The sequence below is a fragment of the Aythya fuligula genome, chromosome 3 (assembly GCF_009819795.1).
Source record: "Aythya fuligula isolate bAytFul2 chromosome 3, bAytFul2.pri, whole genome shotgun sequence".
Classification (NCBI taxonomy): domain Eukaryota; kingdom Metazoa; phylum Chordata; class Aves; order Anseriformes; family Anatidae; genus Aythya; species Aythya fuligula.
The window spans coordinates 118,668,759-118,686,383 of NC_045561.1; the positions used below are offsets into that span (position 1 = coordinate 118,668,759).

The following is a 17,625-nucleotide window of genomic DNA, read 5'->3' on the forward strand; positions in this document are numbered from 1 at the left end:
TAAGCCACGCCCCCTCACAAAAGCGCCAACCAGCCTTTCTCGGAAGCCACGCCCCCAAAGAAACCCCCGCCCCCTCCACACCCCGCCCCTCCCAGCCCCGCCTCGCCCTCCCCCTCCCTAAGCCCCGCCCCTCTTTAAGCCCCACCCACCTCTCTTAGACCCCGCCCCCCGCCGCGCGGCGGCGCAGAAGGGGGCGGAGCCCCGCGGCGGGCGGGTCACATGACCGCGGCCCCTGGGAGCCGGGCCCAACATGGCAGCGGCGGCGGGCGCAGGGGCCGGCAGCGCTCAGCCCTAGGGCGGCCTCCGCGCCCCGCCGGCCGCCCCCGGCACCGCTCCCGGCACCCGCAGCCCCAGCCACCCCCCGCAGCCCGCCCGCAGCCCGCCGCCGCGTCAGACATGAGGGAGAAGGGCCGCCGCAAGAAGGGCAGGACCTGGGCCGAGGCCGCCCGCACGGTACGGGGGGGGTGGGGGGGGCGTTGGGGCCTGGGTGAGGCGCGGGGACGGGGCCTGGGGGGGGGTTGGGGTTAAATCAGGGGGGTTTGGGGGTGTGTGGGGGGTTGGGGTTAAACCAGGCGCGTCCCCGAGGAGGGGGGGGTTAAAGCTGGGCCTGGGGAGGTGCAGGGGGACGGGCACCTGCGGGTGCGGCCTGCGTGCACAAAATCTGCATAAATAGGGATTTATTTGGCCGTGCAGGGTGCAGGGCACCGAGCTGGGGGCTCTCTGAGCAGGAGGTGCCGTGCAGGGAACGATTTTAGGAGTGTGAGGTGTGGCCCGCAGGTGGGCACCAGCTCCTCTGCACGTTTCTGTTTATATTTACATATATACCCATTAATATGTCTTTACTGTAATATATCTATTTTCCTTTTTTTTCATAAAGAATGGCAGAATCGCCAATGCACACAGCAAATGCAAATGTGGAACTTTTTTCTGTTCTTTTCTACAACTTTTTGGTTGTAACCGAATCTCTTTCCACCACTGTGGCTTGCTGCTCACACTCCATCCACTGCTCTGTTCCGAAAAGCCAATCAAAGGCTAACTTACATACTTTAAAAAGCTGCTCTGAAAGTTATCAGTCTGGAGGTGATGTGTTACCATGGGTCGTGTATCTGGTTTCATGGCAGAGAGTGCTGAAACGAGGAAAAGTTGAGCAAATGCTTGCCCAAGCCTCCCTTTTGGCAAATATTTCTCCTTGTGTCTTCGGCAGGAATGTTAAAATATTCTGGTCCAGCTCCAATTTCAGCCTTTGAAAAGTTTCCCCGTGTCTCCAGCTTGAAATAACACCTTTTGGGTCTTTCTTGTAGTGGTTTGTGCCTCTGTGCTTGTTCAAGGAGCGAAGTTCCTCGCAGCTCCACTCGTGGGGGGTGGAAGGAGCGTGGCAGCTGCCGGGGGAGGGCTGGGGGCTGTGGGGTTTGGTGGCAGCTGTCCTGGCGAGCTGTGTCACCCCGCTCGGGGGTTTGCTGAGCGCTGATGCTCCTCTGGGGCCAGCCCTGCTCTCTCTTGCATCACCGTGGGTTGCTCGGGGAGCTAAACCAGGCGGAAACCACCGCTGCCGTGCTGCTGGAGGGGCCTGCTGCCAGCCTGGGCTCCCCAGGAGCTACCTGGAGACAGGAGCCCCCCCCCGGGCAGGGCGCAGGGGATGGCAGCGTGCTGGGGGGTGCCAAATCTCCTCAATCTGCCCTGATATTTCAGGGTTTGCTTGAAAAATGGTGCTAGGTGACAGACGAGTGGCCTTTCTGTGTGATGGGCGGGCAGTGGGTACGCGTGCGGATAGGATTGGTTCTGTGGGGCTTAATCTCTGCCCATTTTTCTGTCTACATCCATGAATTGGAGCAGGACTGCAGCGGGAGGTAAGGGAAGCGTGCCCCACGAGGGCAGTGCGCTCAGGGAGGAAGTCACTGTTGATAAACAACCTCCTCCTTATTTCCTGGCTCATTCAGCAGACGTGCAGCTGCAGTTGACTGTTCGCTTGCCACTTTTCTTGGGACAGCGGCTGCGTGGCCCTGCACTTAAAGCAGAAAGCTTCGTGGAGGGAAGCAACGGGTGCTGTGAGGTGTCTGAGTTTAAGATAACTGCAGCGGGTGTCTCCGAGCTGGAGCAAACCCTGCAGGTACAGGCAAACGGAGCTGCAGGGACACACCAGTGGCACAGAGCTGATTTACCAAAAATCAGGTGTTTCCTGCGGTGTGCTGCTGGAAGGTGTTAGTACACCAAATGGTTTTAGGGCTGCCCCTCAGAACTGGTGTGTGTCTGTAGGGTTACACCTCAGCCCTTCAGAGCTGGGTGACCATTTGGGGTGTTCTTAAACTGCCCTGGATGTCAGTGCCTGGGCTCAATTTGTCCCTCAGACGGATCTGAGGCAGGAACCCTGCTCCTCACCTCGTGGTGCCTGGGGATGGCTGAGCTCAAACGGGCGGCTGCAGCTGTGGGGCTCAGACAGCCGTAACGGGGGCTGGCTGAGCAGGTGCAGACATCAGAGCAAATCTGCAGCAGCTTTGCTTTGGGCTCGTTTGGATGCATGTTTTTGTGCTGGGGTCGAAGGGGCTGACTGCAGGAGTCACGGCGTTAATGTGGGCAGCTCAGTGCCGCGCTGCCCCATGCCACAAGTCGCTGTTCCTCAGGGCTGGGCTCTGCATGGCTCCTGTGCCACAACTTGCCAGGAGAGCCGAGGAGCTGAGAGCCACGGGGAGCTCCCTGCGTGCTGCATGCATCCTCCTGGGGCTGCTGCTGCTGCTGCTGTGGAGGCGATGGTGTGCGGTCAGCGAGGGCGCGGTGGCGTGCCGGGGGCCCGGCCAAACCCGGGCGAGCGATCCTGCAGCTGGCCGGGAGCCACGAGCGGGCCCTCTCCGCGCTTTGTTTGCGCAGGGGAAGGCGTCACGTGCCAGGCGTGAAGAAATCGGGTGTTTGTTTTTCGTGGGAAGTCCCCGTCGTGGTGGGAGCGGACGGAATGAACGGCTCTGCCGCGCGGAGCTGGGGGCAGCAGGAGCGCCGTGCCCAACGCTGTCTCCTGTAAAAGCTCCCACCCCACTCATCATCTGCCCGTCTAGGAGTGCAAAACGCCACGTTTCGTGCTACCTGTTGGGAGCTTGAGCTGCTGTAACTGTGTTTTTTTGTTGCGTGCTGGCTTCCTGTGCAGCCAGACTGCCTTCTGTTGGCTTCGGAGGGTGAGAACCTGGTGAGAGAAGGCGCTTGGTGAGGCAGGAGGAGCAGAGCCGTGCTGTGGAGGATGCTTCAGGCACAGCCGTGAGCTCTGTCGTGGTGCTGGTGGTTGTGCTGCTGCTCACAGCAGCTCCTGCAGCGTCTGGAGATCCACTCAAAAAGGCAGCAGGGCAAAATCAAGCGGGAAGCTGGGGGGACAAATGGGGGGCTTCAGGGAGACTGGGCCCGTGAGGGTGTGATGCTCCGGGGAGAGGAATTAGGAGGCTCTGAGCACAGGAGCTGGCTGCAAGTCCGTTTGCTCCCTCGTATACAGAAACTTGAAAGTCCACAAAGGTTCAAAGACTGCTGCAGAAATATGCAGCAGTTCAGAGCGGTCTGTGAAACATTAATTGGAGACGGCCTGGAAGGAGCTGGCGGCCTCGCAGACAGCACTGAGGTTTTTTGGGTACAGCTCATGTCAGGGGCCTGCCCCTGCTCCACCTGGGAACAAAATGCAGGTGGTGGCTGAGTGCTCAGGCCCCTGGAGGACTGGTGAAATGAATTAATTAGGGAAGGAAAGCGAGGAGGAGGGCTGGCAGCCCAGCAGGCCCTTCCCGTGGAATCACAGAGCCGGATTCGGAGAGGTGGTGGCTCTGCGGAGAGCTCAATGATTAATCAGAGCCCGTGAGGTGAGCTGATAGCCACGGCTGGCGAGGTTTGCCCTGGTTATTTTGGGTGGAGCTCCCCGTGGCACGGCGGGTGGGCTTTTAATCCCCCAGGTAATGTCACTGCTTGTCTGCCAGCCCTCGACCAATGTCCAGGGGTGAGACCAGCCTCACCAGGGACGAGAAGCCGTGGCTTCGGCTGCTCTGTCCCACAAAAACCCTCTCCTACGGACCATGGCACTCGGATGTGTTCTTCCTGCATCTTGACGGGTTTTTTTAAGACCTTCCCGTGAAGTCAGCTGTTGCCCTGTGGATCAGAGCCGGGTTTTGGCCCAGTTTACCTGTGAAATATCTTCCTGGGGAGGGTGCCGGAGCACTGGGACAGGCTGCCCAGGGAGGTTGTGGGGTCTCCTCTAGAGATATTTAAGGCCCGTCTGGACGCCTCCCTGGGCAGCCTGCTCTGGGGAACTGCTTTGGTAGAGGGGCTGGACCTGGTGGTCTCTGGGGGTCCCATCTTTGTCCCCAAAGCACTGTAATGCCATGAGACCCCGGGGTCCCCCCGGCTGGCAGTGGGGACACGGCTTGTGGTGTGAAAACCCTGGGGAAATCCCCGCTGGTCACAGCTGGGTAGACGCCTGCCTGCTCGGCCTTCTCGTGTCCTCTGCACCAAATGGGTTCAGGCAGTGCTGTGGGAGGACCTCAAACCTTGTCCGGGGAGAAATCAACAGGATTGAAGCTGGCGTAAACTTCTGTGTGCTTGCTTTGTGCCAGCACAAGTCTTTCTGCTGGCTTTGAGAAGAAAAGTGCTTTCTGGGCTCATTGCTGGTGAGGCTTTCTGAGCCTTTTGGGGTATAACTGCATCCAGTTAGCTGTCTTTGCTAACAGAAAAAGGTATCTTCTGAATGGTCCTCAGGTAAAGGACCGTTCAGGGTAATGGTCCTTCAGGTAAATGGCCCTAAGGTAAAGAACCAAGGGATGCTTCAGGGTCTCAAACACGTTTTCTTTGTGTTCTTATTTAAAGCCATAAACGCAGCTGAGATACTGATTTCAACGTGCAGCCTGGATGTACTTTGCTTGGTCTCTCTCCTCTAACTTCATCCAGGCTTACAGCTCTGCAGGCTTCCTTCAGGGAGCTCGTATCTGAGGCTGCCAGAGCACCAGGACCTCTGCAACACCTGGGGGTCTCCAACCAGCTGGGGGTAGGTGTGAGAGCCCGTCCTGTGCACCTCGAGTGTGAGGCTTCTCCACGGGGGTGTTTGGGAACAGAAGGCAGTTTGGTTTCCAGATGTGAGCTGCTGCTCCTGCAGGAGGACAGACCTCCCCCTTGGGTAGCACCCAGCTCGGTGTGGATGTGGTTTCTTTGGAGGAATAAATGCACAGAGCCAGCACACGTGGTCCTATTTTCCTTCTCTCCCTTAAACACCGCTGTTGTGGGATCTTCGCGGAGCCTGATCCGAATTCATCTCCCAAATGGGGCAGCTTGAGTGGGGCGTACTGGAAACGCTGCCCTGGTTATTGGGGCGTGCTGGAAACGCCGTCCTGGTTATTGATAGTCTTCGAATGAAATGTGAGGAGTGAGATAAGGAGCTGTGCCTGCTGCTTCCCTTCTGCTGCTCCTCCAAGGGCGCCGCGCTGCATGGGAGTAGTGAGGTGTGACTGCTGCTCTGGGTGGAGCCCGGTGGAGAAGAAAACTTGGAGGACAACCACGTGAGCTGATGGCTCGACAGCTGTGGCAGTGAGATTACCTGAATTCCTCTAGAGGAGGAGGAAAAAGAGGCTGAGGGGAACCCTCCTGTTCCAGGGCAGGAGTCCAGGGGCGTCAGATGCCACCCACCAGCTCCTCGTTCGGGGCGCGGGAGGAGATGTGAGCTGTGGGACTTGCCTTTGCAGGGAGCTGTGGATGCTGAAGGCGTGCACGGGCTTGTGGAACTCGCAGGGTGATAAATCCCTGGAAATCCCCTCCTGCTCTGGAGGTCCCGAGCTGTGTGTGGAGCAGGGGAGCTGCCTCTGGGTGCTGGGGTGCTGGAGCAGAAGGTGGGCTGTTGCTGAGAAGTGTGACGGGGTGGCTGTCTCTGGGGAAGGCTGGGGCACTGGGTGTTCCTCACCTCGCCTGTAACGAGGATTTTGGTGTGATTTCTCCACATCCCCCCATGGTGTGGTGAAACCAAGCTGGTGAGACGCAGGCAGGCAACAAAGTCGGTGCAAAACTGACTGGAGAGCCAGGCACAAGGGTCTGGGATGGAATTGGGGGCTCAGGCTGCTCTTCTCGTGCAGAAGTCCTGGGGTCCGATGTGGTCAGGTGCTCGTACTGAGTGCCCTCCAGGAGATGTGTAGGAGCTCGGTGTGTTGATGCTGCAATCAATGGGGTGTTTGGCTCTTCCTAAGACAGATATGGTGTGATGATGATAAATGTGCACAATAAAGCTCCTCATTAAAGCTCCTTATCCTTCTCAGATCCGTGTGAAGCTTTTCTTTCTCTGCTCAGAACTGGCTGTATGCCTGTCAACGCTGCAGCTTCAGAAAGCGTGGATGGAGCTATTCCTCCAGCTGGGTTACGTGCCTACCTGGCTTTTGTTGTGTTTAAAACCCAAAGACTTCTGTTTTTTATGTCAAAGTGTAGTTGGAAGGAGATTACGATCTCAGTGCCAGCTCTCAGGTAGGTTCAGCCTGCTTTTATCTTCAGATAAGCTCGACTGGAAGAACCTGGGTGTGAGAGCTGTACCCGCCTCCTGCTTGTGGTGCTCTGAAGCCAGCCCAAACTCTGCCGTGCGTGTGGACAATCCTTGGATATCGTGTGGCTCCGTAGCAGGCCCATGTGCAAACATCCGAGCAGCCCTTGCTCGGTGCCCTCTGGTTTTAGGAGCTGCTGCTTCCAGGCAGGAAGTCCTGTGGACGTCACCTCACTGATGCAGCTCCTGTGGGGTGGGAGCTGAACTTCCAGATCGAAACTTCATTGTCTGGAGCACGAAATAATTCATCGTCACTGCTCTGCTGCAGCTCCTTTCAGTGCCTTTGTACATTAAACGCTGTTTTCCTTCCACACAACTGCGCTGGCCCTGCTAGGGTCTGAGTGCACCGACCTGTTGGATTCTGGATAGAAGTTTGGTAAGATTCACGGGGTTGTGGGGAACCCCTGGAGATCGAGTCCTACCCCTCTGGTAAAAGCAGGTTCCCTACAGCAGGTTGAGTCTGGTGGGTCTCAGCTACCTCCAGAGAAGGAGACCTGCAGAGAAGGAGCCTCCCTGACCCCTGGGCAGCCTGTCCCAGCTCTGTGACCCTCACTGTGAAGAAATTCTTACCCATGTGTCTGTGTGGGACTTGCCGTGCTCCAGTTTTTGGCCGTTGCCCCTTGTGCCGTCGCTGCACAGCACTGAAAAGAGCCTGGCCCTGTCCGTTTGCCTCCAGCACTTCAGATATTTACAAACATTTATCAGATCATCTGTCTTCTCTTCCCCGGGCTGAACAGAGCCAGGTCACCCAGCCTGACCTCCTGTGGGAGATGCTCCAGGCCCTTAATCATCTCTGAGGCCCTTCCCTGGACTCTGTAAAGTCTTTTTTGACCATCTTCTCTGAACTGGGGAGCCTGGGACTGGGCACACTATTCCAGATGCTGCCTCAGCGGGGCAGGATCACCTCCTGGCCATGTTTTTTCCAATGCACCCCAGGATCCTCTTCTCAGGGGTGTTGTGGGAGGCAGGGTCGAAGCCATCACCTTTGTAGGGATGGAGGTGAGGCTGGCCTGCTGATCACCACCCTGCTGCTCAAAAATCACCCTGCTCTTTATCAGACAAGTGATGCAACCCAAGTTCTGCTAGGGCAAATTCTTCTCTCTCCCTTTCCATGTGGGGAAATCCGAACTGGCTCTTAAACCTCTTAGAGGCAGCAATAAACATTCCCTCTTATGGCTTACGGTTTTGCTGTTCAGAACCTTTTTTCTGAGCCCCATCCGTTCCCTGCCCCAATATGTCATCCCCTGAGATCACCAGAGCCCACTTACTCCTTTTTTCCCCTCTTTCCTTCTGGCACGTGACGTACGAACTGAGCACTTTGAGGGATTTGTGGCTGCTGGGGAGCTGCAGCAGGCTGGTGTTCCTGCCACTTGTGGCTTCTGCAATGTGAACAGACCTCAGCAAGTAACTGGAAAGCCATGCTCGCATCTCACTGCCTCTTTTCCATGTTCCTGCTCCCACATGACAGGCAGTGGGCTCCTCAGCAGCCTGCTGAACGATGGCAGTCGCTTCGTTGAGCTCTGCTTCTCCATCTGCGGCTGTAACAAGAAGGGTTGGAGCTGGGGGGTGCCACAGATCTCTCAACACCTCGTGCTTTGGGTGACTTCTGCAGAATTAGCTTGCAGAGCAGGGTGAGGGGCTGGAGGTGGCCTGTCGCTGTCGTGTCAGGAGCCCACAGCAGGTAGGGTGCAGGAAAAGCCCAGCTTTTGGTGCAGGCTGTGGCTGACTGTCCCTGAACAGCCAGGTTTGAAGGTTTCAGCCGAGATTGAAGTCTCACAAGCTGCTTATCTTGGTTTTGAGGTGTTGGTGTGAAGCATCACTTCAAAGCCTCTTTCTCTTCCACGTAAGATCTTGAGAATCCTGGGGAGGTTTGGGTTTGAAGGACCTTAAGGTTCACCTGGTCTACAGCCCGCTGAGTCCCCCTGCTCACCTCCCTGCGGTTGTCTCCAGCTCAGCCTGCAAACCTCTGTTCTTAAAGCTGCTCAACAAAATTCTTATGTCAGAAGTGCAGTTGGAATGGCAGTAACGAGTTTATCCTTAATCAGGAAGACTTCATTCTTGCCCGAACTCAGGTTTCCTTTCACTAAATAAACAAGCATGTCTTAGAAAGCCTCCTGATTGAGCACCTGAACCTCTACTTTTGGGCCTCCTTGCTTGCTTCAGGATGTGTAGGTAACTAACCTGAAAGGCAGGGGCAAGGCACCCACACAACCCCAGTTTATCAGTGTCTCCAGTCCTTGAGTACCCCCTGAAACAGGCTCACAAAATGCCTTTTCCATTCTTTTCCTTAGCTGGGTAGTACCTGACCGTGTGCCTGCTGGAGGGGGCTCTCGGCTCTCTGCTGACAAAGGTTTGGAGCTGTGGGTGAGCTCTTAACCCCATTAATTAATTGGATTGATTTACCTGGTTCTCTGTGCATATTTCCCGTTCCTTAACCAAGCAGCTGATCTTCCTCAGATGCCTTCCATTGGATGTTCCAGGCTGCTGAGGCTTCCTGTCTCCTTGAGCTAACGTCTGCTCTCGAGCTGTGCGCTGCTGAATGTTTTCCAGTCTTAGAAGGAAAGAATGAGTGTTCGGGTTTCCCCTTCGCTGTAGGGGAAGAAATGTGGAAAAACAATATCCTGCAGGAGAGCTGCCTTGGTTCGGGTCACTTACCTGTGTCTTCCCTGGTTATTTGAATGTTGGAAATCCCTGTGCACGGGCTCTCAGGGTCACGTCTCCGTCCTTGCATCTCGTGGGTACCTCAGCAGCTGCAGAGACCTTCCTGTCTTCTGCTGGATCTGTGCAGAGGTGAGAGGGGAGGTGTCCTGTGCACTTTCTGCCCTCCTGAGGGGTTTCTGTGGTCTTAGAGAGAAATCTTGTGAGATGTTGGTGTCCTGCGTGAAGCCTGGTTGTCCTTTCTCTGCAAAAGTCAGATGCTTTCTCTGCATCTGACTCTTTTTGGTCATTTCTTTCCTGCGTAGCTGAAGGGGTATCACAGGGCCCTATAGCCCAAATAATGCCTTGTGAAGCCTTGGTTGCTGTGTTTAAAGCAAAACACACACTGGAACTCAGAAACCTCCAGCTGGAAGGCGCACAGCCATGGTTTGGGGTAGGACGGGCGGGTCTGAGCACTGCGAGCAGCTCGGGGGGTGCTGGCAGGCAGCAGGAGCACGGTGCCAGCACCCAGCCACAGGAGGCTTCTGCAGCCTGAGGTCTGTCCAGCTGGGTTTGAATGGGGCTGTGAGGAGCTGTTGGAGTTTGTTCTGGGATGTTTCTGTTTGGGGTAGCCAGGCACATAGCCTCATGGTCAGCTCTTCACATTCACATGGAGGCTTTTGGTGCTTGCTTGCCTCTCAGGGCAGTGGCACTGAATTTCCCGAGGTCTCTTCTGCAGCTCTCTGACTGGTGGGGAAGAGAACACTCATTTTCCAGCAAGGATAAAAGAACACAAAGACCGTAACTCTACTACAGGAAGATGGTTGGTAATCCTACCCTGGTTCTGGTTACTTGAGGACAAATTTTAGGAGTTAAGCAGTGCTGAGGTTCTTCTGGTTGCTAACAGTTTTAGCTAGGGCAAGGTGGAGTTCTGACATGGTGCTTGAAAAAAGAAGACTTTTTCTCATTGCTGGCAATAAATATTCGGTGTTTCAGGTAAGCTGAACCACCTTAAGCACTGCTCATGCAGTGACCTTGGGGCCTGAAGATGATTTCTCAGTTGGAGGCTCTGCAGGTAGCAGCACTCTGCCTGCTGTCAGAGGTGCTGCTTGAAGGCTGCCAGCCAAGGACACCATCCCAGGTGATGGGTGAAGGGCCTGCGATGGCTCCACATGGCACAAACCCTGCAATGGGGTGGGAGTGGGTATGGGAAGGTGGCTGGCTGCTCCCTGAGGGTCCTCGTGGTGTGTTCAGGGCAGGGGAGGTGCGGGACTGCACGTGCCTTGGTGCTGACCCCTTTCTGTTCTAGCAGGGCCACGTGTGTGTTTGAGGCTGCCTGGCAAACTGAATCCTAAAACGGATCTGGTCCCTTAATAAATAAATAAATAGAAAAGGTATTTTTAGCTTGGATTAGGGCCCCAATCCTGTTTACCACTTTGCCCGCACACGTGTTCGTGCAGCCGGGAGGAAGGGAGATGTCACCTGGGGTGCAGGACTCCAGCATCAGGACCCTCAGCTCGCAGGAGTTTGTGCTAGTGGCTCAGTGGCTTGAGACAAATGCAGTTTCTTGGCAGTAGTTTCAATAAAAACTCCTGAGTTTAGCAGCAGGTCACGTCGGGTTTAGCAGCCCCCTGCTTCCCTGTGTGCCCCCGGTCATCCCGCTGAGCCTCCCGGCTGCCGCAGGAGCTGCCTGCGAGCTGCTCTTTGCCCCCTGTGGCTGTTTGTTTTTGAGACTTCCTCGTTGGGTTGCTTGCACACAGGGTGCCGGGACTCTGACCCGCTTGGTGTTTACTCTCCTCTTGCTTTGTGGTTTGCTTCTTGTTGGGAACCATTGACCTGCGCTGGGAGAGCCTCGCTGGCTGCCCCACGCTCCTTCCACAGCTCACAGGTACAGGGCCTAAGCTCAAATACCTTGCACAAATACTTCCTGGGAGCTTAGGGCCACGTATATTTGAAGTGTGTGTCTGCACAGATCACAGCTTTGTGGTATTCTGCATCCAAACTTGAATTTCTGTGCTGTGACAGAGCCAGAACGCAGCCAGGTGCAGGTAGGTCAGCAAGGGTCTGGTTAACCACTGCGACCTCCTTGTGTCACTGCTGTGCAGCTCCTCGGCCTTCCCGAACCTTGAGAGGTTACACAGGGAACTTCTGAAAGCATTCCTTGTTAGTCCCCTATAACTTCAGTCCCTTCCCCTCCTTTATACACATTGCTGCTGGCAGCAGGTTGCATTCAAGCCCACACCTCAGTGCTATTCCCGTCCCCTGTTTCTAAATTAAGGCATGTAAGTGCTAGGTCCAAAAGCTTTAAGTTTTTTTTTGTTTTTTTTTTTTTTGGTAGAGAGAGTTGTTTCTCATGTTGTCTGTCACAGACCCAGGCTTCTCCCAGCATTTGAGGTCGATATAATCCTGTTGGTGCTCTTTCCTCACGTAGAGCTGAGCTTAGCGGGCATCCAGGCGGAGGTCTGGCAGGATCAGGCTGCAGCCGTCTTGCTGATGGGCGTCTGCTTCTGAATCCAGAAGTGGTTTACTCACAGCAGTTCCTGCTCCGCTGTGTCCTTGAACTGCTCACAGACAACTTTGGAGCCAGGTCCTGTCTCTGTGGAGCAGCACCATGCCATTTCCTGGGTCAGTGCTCACCTTCTGCCTCACCGCCCCACTGGGGACTCCGCAGAAGGAAGGCCTGCACTTCTTGGAGCTGCTTGGCCCTGTGTTCTCTAAACTTGATGCTCTGCATGTGCCTCACCAGGTCCTCGGGGTGAAACACAATGTCTGAATCTTGCCTCTTCTCGCTGCTGTTTCCTCAGACACATTTGGAAGTGGGGTGACACGCTACGGGCCTAAACGCTGTGAAAAACGGCGGTGAACACTGGTTTGTCTAACAGCACCAGGTTTCTGATGGCACAGAATCGCCCATTCCTTCTTGACCTCATTTCTGGTTAAAGCCTTGGATGGTGTTTGGCTAATTGGCTGAGCGGGGAAGGCTCTGCAATGTAGGTCAGGCCCCTCGGCCCGGCCCTGCGCCCCCCTTGTTGCTGCTGGGAGTGCTCTGGAGTGACCATGGCATGGGGGCTTCATGTCATAAGTGCCTGGCTGTCTGTAGCAGACCCATTTCTGTGTGAAACGCTTCATTGTGTGGAGATCCCCCCTTTCTGAAGGGCCGTGTGAGGGCATTTTCCACCTCCCCCCCATGTGGCAGGGAGGTGAGGGGCCCTCTCCTCACCCCAGGCTGAGGCCGAGTCAGCGGCTGTCACCGCAGGGCCCTCAGCGTGGGGTGGGGCAGCTTTCAAGTTGCTGTGGTTTCCACGGCTTTCCCGAGGTTTTAATTCTTAAATTCTGCTTCCAGCAAGTACCAGGAAGGAGCCCAAGTTCAAGTGGTGATGGCGTTTACAGCGTTAGCGGGGGCAGTTCTCTTCCTTCCGTGTAGAAGACAGCCAATAGCAGGAATGCAAACTTGTGTTTTAATCAAAATTTGCTGAAAAAAACTACTGGATTGGGGTGCTTTTTTTCATGTTCTGAGCTTGGAGAGTGTTTAAAAACCAAAATCAAATCCCAGACTCGGTCCCAGAGCCTCCTCTGGTCACACAGAGCTCACTTCCACGGGCAGTTAGGGCCAAATCTCCCTCCTGGCAAAGGGAGAGCCCTAAAAGAAAACCCCGCAGCGTGACCCAGTAAGGCACTGCTGGGCCGGTCTGGGGGAGGGGATGTCTTTTTTTATTCCCTTAATGAGGGTTTTAGCTCCTTTATTCATGAATGATTCACTGCGGCCCTGGAAGGACGCCGCCTGCCCGTGGTGTAAGCGCGTTTCGGTGCGGTGCATGCTAATTCGGCGTGCCGAGGGTACTCGGAGCCATTCCTAGCCTGCTACCTGGCTGTGGATTCGCTTCAGAGCAGCTTCCCTGGACTGATGTCCACCTCTCCTCGTCCTGCAGTCAGCACTCGGTGCTGTTTTAGTTCAACAATTGCTGAATTTCCTGAAGACCTCGAGCTGAAGCCGACTGGAAGGAGCTCGTTCCTGATGTAAGCTGCTGGAAAAGACACAGCAGTGGAAGTGTTCAGAAGCTCCCTTCCCAGGCTGTAGTTTCTAGCAGCACAGCTTAGTCTGCTGCCCTTGCTGTTCGTGTTGGTGCTTAGAAATGCCGAGACAGATAGCTTGGTGGCGTGGCACTTCGAGGTGGGGGGGAGAAATGGATGCGTGCTGTTTCAACAGAGCTCAATGTGGATGCTATTAGTGCTTCTGAAACCTAGTGTTTGTTTTGTCAGTGAGATGCCAGACCATAATGAGAACAGAAGAAATTCCTTGTACGCAGGGCTGAAAGCTGAGCCGGATCAGGAACATCGTATCCTAACTTCCCAGAAGCACAAACAGCCAGGCAAAGCGGTGAGGATATTGAAAGACAAGGGGGAAACTTGCTGATGGATGAAACTGAAATTGCTTTGCCAGAACTTTTCTGCTCTGCTGTCAGTGCCAGCAGATGAGGGTCAGCTGCCCAGCTGATGCATTTTTACTCCCATGGAATTTGGGGGTTGCAGTGTGAAGCAGGTAGCAGGGAGGTAGTTAAGGAGTTGTGGACTGCTTCGGCTTTGGCTTAGCCAAATTGCAATCTGGCTTTAGAGAAGAGTGTGGGCATCAGGAAAGCTTAATCTCCAGCAAGTTCCTTGTGCTTTGGCAACGAAGCAGTGGAGCTATGGCACTTTGCTGCAGTGTTGATGATCTACGTGGATTTGAGTGGAAATGTTTAGGAAGTTTTACTGTTGGAAATACTATTGAAAGAATATCACCATGGCAGTGCAGCTGCACTTGGTACACCACATCGATGTGCCTAAATGCTGGCTGGTGTGCTGTGAGGTGCAAGACCTCCCCCAGGGGCATCCCTAAGGTAACCCCTGATTGCGGTGAGCTTTCCCTGAAGCAGGTAAGAGGGGACGTAAATGTGTGTGGGGTGCACCCCAGAAGCTGTTTTCTGCACCTCATCCCCCATCAGGCCCACCAGAGGGATTAAAACCCAGCAGTGCTGCATTGCCTGTGCCTGCATTCATAGGTGGCTGATGAGCTGGCGTGGTGCAGCACTAGAGCAGCCTGCTGATCAGCTCCTCAGTGCGTGCCCCAAACCAAAGACCTGCACTTCAGCCCCAGGAACAGCGTTGGCCTCTGGTGGGGTTTCACTTGTGAGGCTTCCTATGGCACGTGAGATCTTCCATGAAGTTCTGCGAGTGCGTTATTCCCCTAAGGATGCTTGTTTGTTCTTGAAAGCAGATGTTCACTCGGTTTGTTTTCGCTGTTTGGACAGTCAGACCTAAACATAAATGTTTGTGAAGCATCCAGTAGCAGTTACTGCACTGGGCTGTGTGGTCGAGTGCCCTATTCCAGCATTTCACAGGAAAGAAGTACGTGATTCCCAACAGCCTGGTGCTGCTCGGGTTGCTGGGTGGCGCAGTGAAGTCAGGAGATGAGAGCTGTGGTGGCTGTGTGATGCTCCGGCTCTCCTGGGTTGAAACCTCCGAGGTGAGCAGTCAGAGCTGGAAACGGGTGGAGGAAGATGAGAAGTGGTGTGTTGAGTTAATCCTGTGTCGTGTCAGTGTTTGGGGGGCTTCACTGCAGCCTCTCCAAGCTCTGGAGGAGGGTAACTTTACGTTCTGTAGTAAAAAGCTGCAGGAAAATGAAGAATGTAAGGAAACATGAGTCTAGACTGCGTTTTCCTAGAAAGTTTCTAGGTGAAATTACATCTGTGGAGATGCCTCCAAAGCTAGGACTGGATCTTCAACTTGTAATCTCTCCGAGCTGAGCACCTTTGCTCTTACTGCTCCTGATAACCTTTGGCTAAGCGCAGAGCTGTGGCACTGAGGTTCTTGTTACTTCCCTGCAGAGCTGCTTCCTGCTAAGTCAGTGTGATAACAGCCTCGCCGTGCTCCTGAGCCTCGTTCAAGGATTCCCTTCCTGTGGTTCCCCTCCTCCTCTTCCGTCAAATAACTGAGGAAAGGAATAAAATCTGAAACGGGGAGGTTACCTGCCCTGCCTGGGGATGTGCGGGGAGATGGGTGACTGACCTGTAAGCAGGATTTCTGCTCACTGGGAGACTTGGGAGGCAGCTAAATGCCCTGCAGACCGTGGCACACTGCACTTAGATTTGTGTGCTCATTTCTCTAGCAGTGGCTGGCTTCACAGAATCACAGAAACCCCCAATTTGTAGGGGTTGGCAGGGACCCCCAGAGACCATCGGCTCCAACCCCCTGCCAAAGCAGTTCCCCAGAGCAGGCTGCCCACGGAGGCGTCCAGACGGGCCTTGGATATCTCCAGAGAAGGAGACCCCACAGCCTTCCTGGGCTCCATTTTGTGCCCATTACCCCTTGTCCTGTCCCCACAAACACTGAAAAGAGGTTGGCCAAACCCCTCTGCCTCCCACCCCTCACATATTTATACACATTGATGAGATCCCCTCTCAGTCTTCTCTTCCCCAGGCTGACCAGCCCCAGGTCTCTCAGCCTCTCCTCACAGGGAAGATGCTCCAGGCCCCGGATCATCTTTGTGGCCCTCTGCTGGACTCTTTCCAGGAGATCCCTGTCTTTTTTTGTACTGGGGAGCCCAGTTTGCTTCAGCAATGTTTGGTGTGCCTTCGGGATGCTGCTTTCGAGGCCCTGTTGAGAACAGGCTGCTTTGTGCTGGGTGTGGGGCGAGAAGTCTGATTTCATCTGAAGGTGGAAACGAGATGAAAGCTTTGAGGGGAAGGTGATTGTTCTGCTTGTGGCGTGGCAAATGCGTGCCGTGCTGCTCCCAAAGCAGCAAGCCCTGAACAATTATATTTGGAGTTCTGCTTTGCTTTTCAGCTCTAAAATCCCTCCTGCTTGCCCTGCCTGCTGAGCATCACCCTGCTGCCTGCCAGCTCCTGCTGTGAGCTCTTCCTGAGGGTGCTCTCCAGAGCCCGGTGCGTCCCTGGTGCTTCCAGCCCCGTCCTGCTCGCTGCTCCTTGCTGCTGGGACCCACTTCTGCCAGCCCTGTGGTCCTCGGGACCATCAGATTCAGGCTGCAGATGCTTTCCTGGGAGCTCCAGAGGCTAAGTAGCTATGGCAAGCCCTTGCTGGGGGCAGACAGCTTCCCAGTTTGCCCTCAGAGCTGGGAACACCCACGGGCAGCAGGGCTGGTGCAGGAGCATTGCTCCGGGTCGGACAGCAAGAGCTCGGCATGGGAGGAGAACAGCGTGGACTTCGAGCCTGAGCTGAGCAGGGCTGCAATAAGAGAAGTGCTGAAATAATTTACAGCGACAAATTTGCTTTTCCTTTTATAGCATCTCTGAGAGCATCTCCCGCCGAGGTGCTTCCGTGTTCTTCTCGCTGCCGAGCCAGCCCCATTTCACCCCATTCCACGGGGTGCTGCGATGGCAAGGATCCCACTGCCTGTCCTGCCTCAGGTACCCCCAGCAGCCTGGAGATTTGCTTCCCTTAGCCGAGGAAACGGCGTGGGGTGAGATGGAGTCATCCTGCCAGTGCTCGTAAATCTGGGGAGCTTGGGGACAGTGAGCTGCTCTGATGAGCAGAGACGCTGGGGGTGTTTCTGTGGGAGGTTTTGTGTGCCAGGCTGGTGCTTTAGGGGTGTCTCTCTTTTCCAGGTCTGCCTGGTATAGCTGCTTACCCTCTGAAATTTGCTCCTTTGAATTTAATTGCAGGTAGCACGAAGGCATTTTTCACAAAGCTACTCGAGGAGGAAGAAAGTTGCCTTTCTTCCGAGGTGTAAAATTAAGGAATGGCTTTTGATGGTCCTGTTTGCTTTGAAAACTCTACAGAAACCAGGACGGCTTTGGGGTACAAAGCAGAATATACTGCAATAAGGAACTTTTTTTTAATAGTTTTTGCTAACAATGAGCCAAATGAGCATTTTGGCACCTAAGGCAGCATCATTTGAGCATCAACAACACTCAGGTGTACAGCTTCACCTGTGCTGCACATCGTTTCCAGTATTAATAGCTGGGTTTGCACAGCGAGGTGGCTTCCTGATAACTCGTTGTTGGCATTTGCTGGTTTGTGCTTCAGATTGGCTCAGCTGATGCTGAGCATAGTAGGAAAGGAGCTTGTAAACCCTCCTATAAATCCTGACTCTTAGTTTCAAAATGCCACTGCCTCGGTTCTGTGGCAGATAACTGCAGCTATATTTTTTATTGCACATGGTAATTAAAAAAAAAAAAGGCCTTGAGTGAAAGATCTAACATGGCATTAAATGGGCAGAGGAGAGGAGAAGCTACATGAGGTGCTTCTGTCTTCTGAAGCCTCTTTAATATCCTCGTACCTGGTTCTTCTGGCTCAGCCTGTAGAGCAGCACGCGGCTCTGCCTCTGGAGGTGTGCACTGCTCTGCTTATCAAGCAGAGACTTAAACACGTCTCTTAAAGAGCACAAGATGGCTTCATGGAGCAAAACGTGGGGATTTAAGTGCTCCTTCCTCACCTCTGGGGTACCCGTGGAGGTGGGCGTG

At 54.6% G+C, this 17,625-nt stretch overlaps 1 protein-coding gene across 1 annotated transcript in view; it reads left to right on the plus strand.

The window, feature by feature from the left end:
- Nucleotides 1-359: 359 nt before the first annotated feature.
- ASXL2 (ASXL transcriptional regulator 2) overlaps nt 360-17,625 on the plus strand; it is a 98,931-nt gene continuing 81,665 nt past the window's right edge. The window contains exon 1 of the mRNA XM_032184244.1: nt 360-453. Within this exon, the coding sequence (XP_032040135.1) occupies nt 397-453 (57 nt within the window). The 5' untranslated portion in view covers nt 360-396. The remainder of the gene's footprint in view (nt 454-17,625) is intronic.